Here is a 1450-nt window from a genome sequence, read left to right on the forward strand (position 1 = left end):
TAAACCAGGGGAGAGAGCACCAAAGCAACTGGTATTTGATTTAAAAATCTACACCCCTTGAAGATGACATATTTTTAAGGTTCCAAGAAAGTGACTGTATTGGGAAATGAGGAAGAGAAGCCGTGTTCATCCTTTATTCGCATTGCCTCTTGTGGGACCACTGGCTCCCGTGAGAGATCCCACCTTTAGTCCCACTTTGCTTGCCCATGGCCCTTGTTATTTACATATAAGTATTTAAGTATTTACATTTTAATTTCTTACCATATGGCTAGAATTACTTATCAATTTTAATAACTTTCTTTTTTTTATGTATAAGTACTGCTTTATTTGCATCCCACAAATTTTAATACAATGCAGTTTTTAATTATTTAGTTCTAAATATATGGCAATATTCATAGTGACTTATTCTTTAACCTAGGAATTACACTGAAATTCAATAACTTTCAATTAAAAAAAGTATTCCACATGCAGTGCTGAAAGGTGAGAAAATAAGATTTGCAGGTGGCCTGAGGCAGGACAGGGTCACTCTGTGTTCCCCTCGGACACCTCGCTTTCCTCTCCCCCATCAGGCATATCTATATACACGGAGTCCTGTATTCGGGCTGATTCACGGAGCGCCCTAGGATAAGAAGAACAATGTCAAGGCTTTTACTCTTGAAAACAGCAACTAACAGGCTGGGCAGTTAACTCAGCTGCTTAGAGCACAGCCTCACATCACCGAGGTCCTAGGTTCAGATACACTTACTGACCAGCCACCAAAAAAATAAAATAAAAATAAAACTTTCATTATTTCCTCATTGTAGATACAAATTTTAAATTGTTCCCAATCATTTACTCTCTGTTCTTGTACCTCTCATCCTCATTAGAAGATGTCTTGTCGTGTAGCTTTTTGGCCATGTTTTTCTGGCGGGTAGCACTCAGCGGTTTATACATATCCCTAAGCCAAAGAGGCTTCCTTAACAGGAAAAGTCCTTTCTAGAAAGGAAAAGGGGAAATATTAATTCTGCATTTCCCCTGCTATCTCTGGGCACAGGAGTGAATCCTTCTCAAATTTACCTGAGAGTGATTTTTCTCTGAGTATTTCCTATGCCGCAGAAATCCAAAACAGCCCCTTGGGAGAAAACACATGCAGAAGACAATTAGTCATGCCATTTTCCATGTCTCTCACAATGTCCATCTCTGGTCTTATTAGGACTAAATGTGCATCTCAGTCCATAATCACAATGAGTAAATCACCTCAGACCAGGGACCTTCAAAAAAATTTCATGCATGCTGGGCTTCCAGAAGCTCTCTGTGTCTGTCAAAATGTCCTCACAATGTCTCTGGGGAGAACTGTGTATGCAGCATGGAGTACAGGCAGGAACTTCAGCCCCATACACTCCCTTGACCAAGTGCCCTCCTGCAGTGAACAAGGTGCACAGCCACACTGGGCAGAAGTGTCTGCTGTCTC

General features: G+C 40.9%; 1 protein-coding gene across 1 annotated transcript; it reads right to left on the reverse strand.

Annotated features, from left to right (window-relative positions):
* Positions 1-120: 120 nt before the first annotated feature.
* LOC103595015 (leucine-rich repeat-containing protein 37A2-like) lies at positions 121-1111 on the reverse strand (the record flags this gene model as incomplete). The annotated part of the gene is made up of 3 exons (XM_008578316.1): positions 121-619; positions 851-975; positions 1057-1111. Coding segments are annotated over 3 exons (277 nt in total), but the record flags the coding sequence as incomplete, so codon positions are not given.
* Positions 1112-1450: the final 339 nt, after the last annotated feature.

Source organism: Galeopterus variegatus, unplaced genomic scaffold, assembly GCF_000696425.1.
Source record: "Galeopterus variegatus unplaced genomic scaffold, G_variegatus-3.0.2 Scaffold1660, whole genome shotgun sequence".
NCBI lineage: Eukaryota > Metazoa > Chordata > Mammalia > Dermoptera > Cynocephalidae > Galeopterus > Galeopterus variegatus.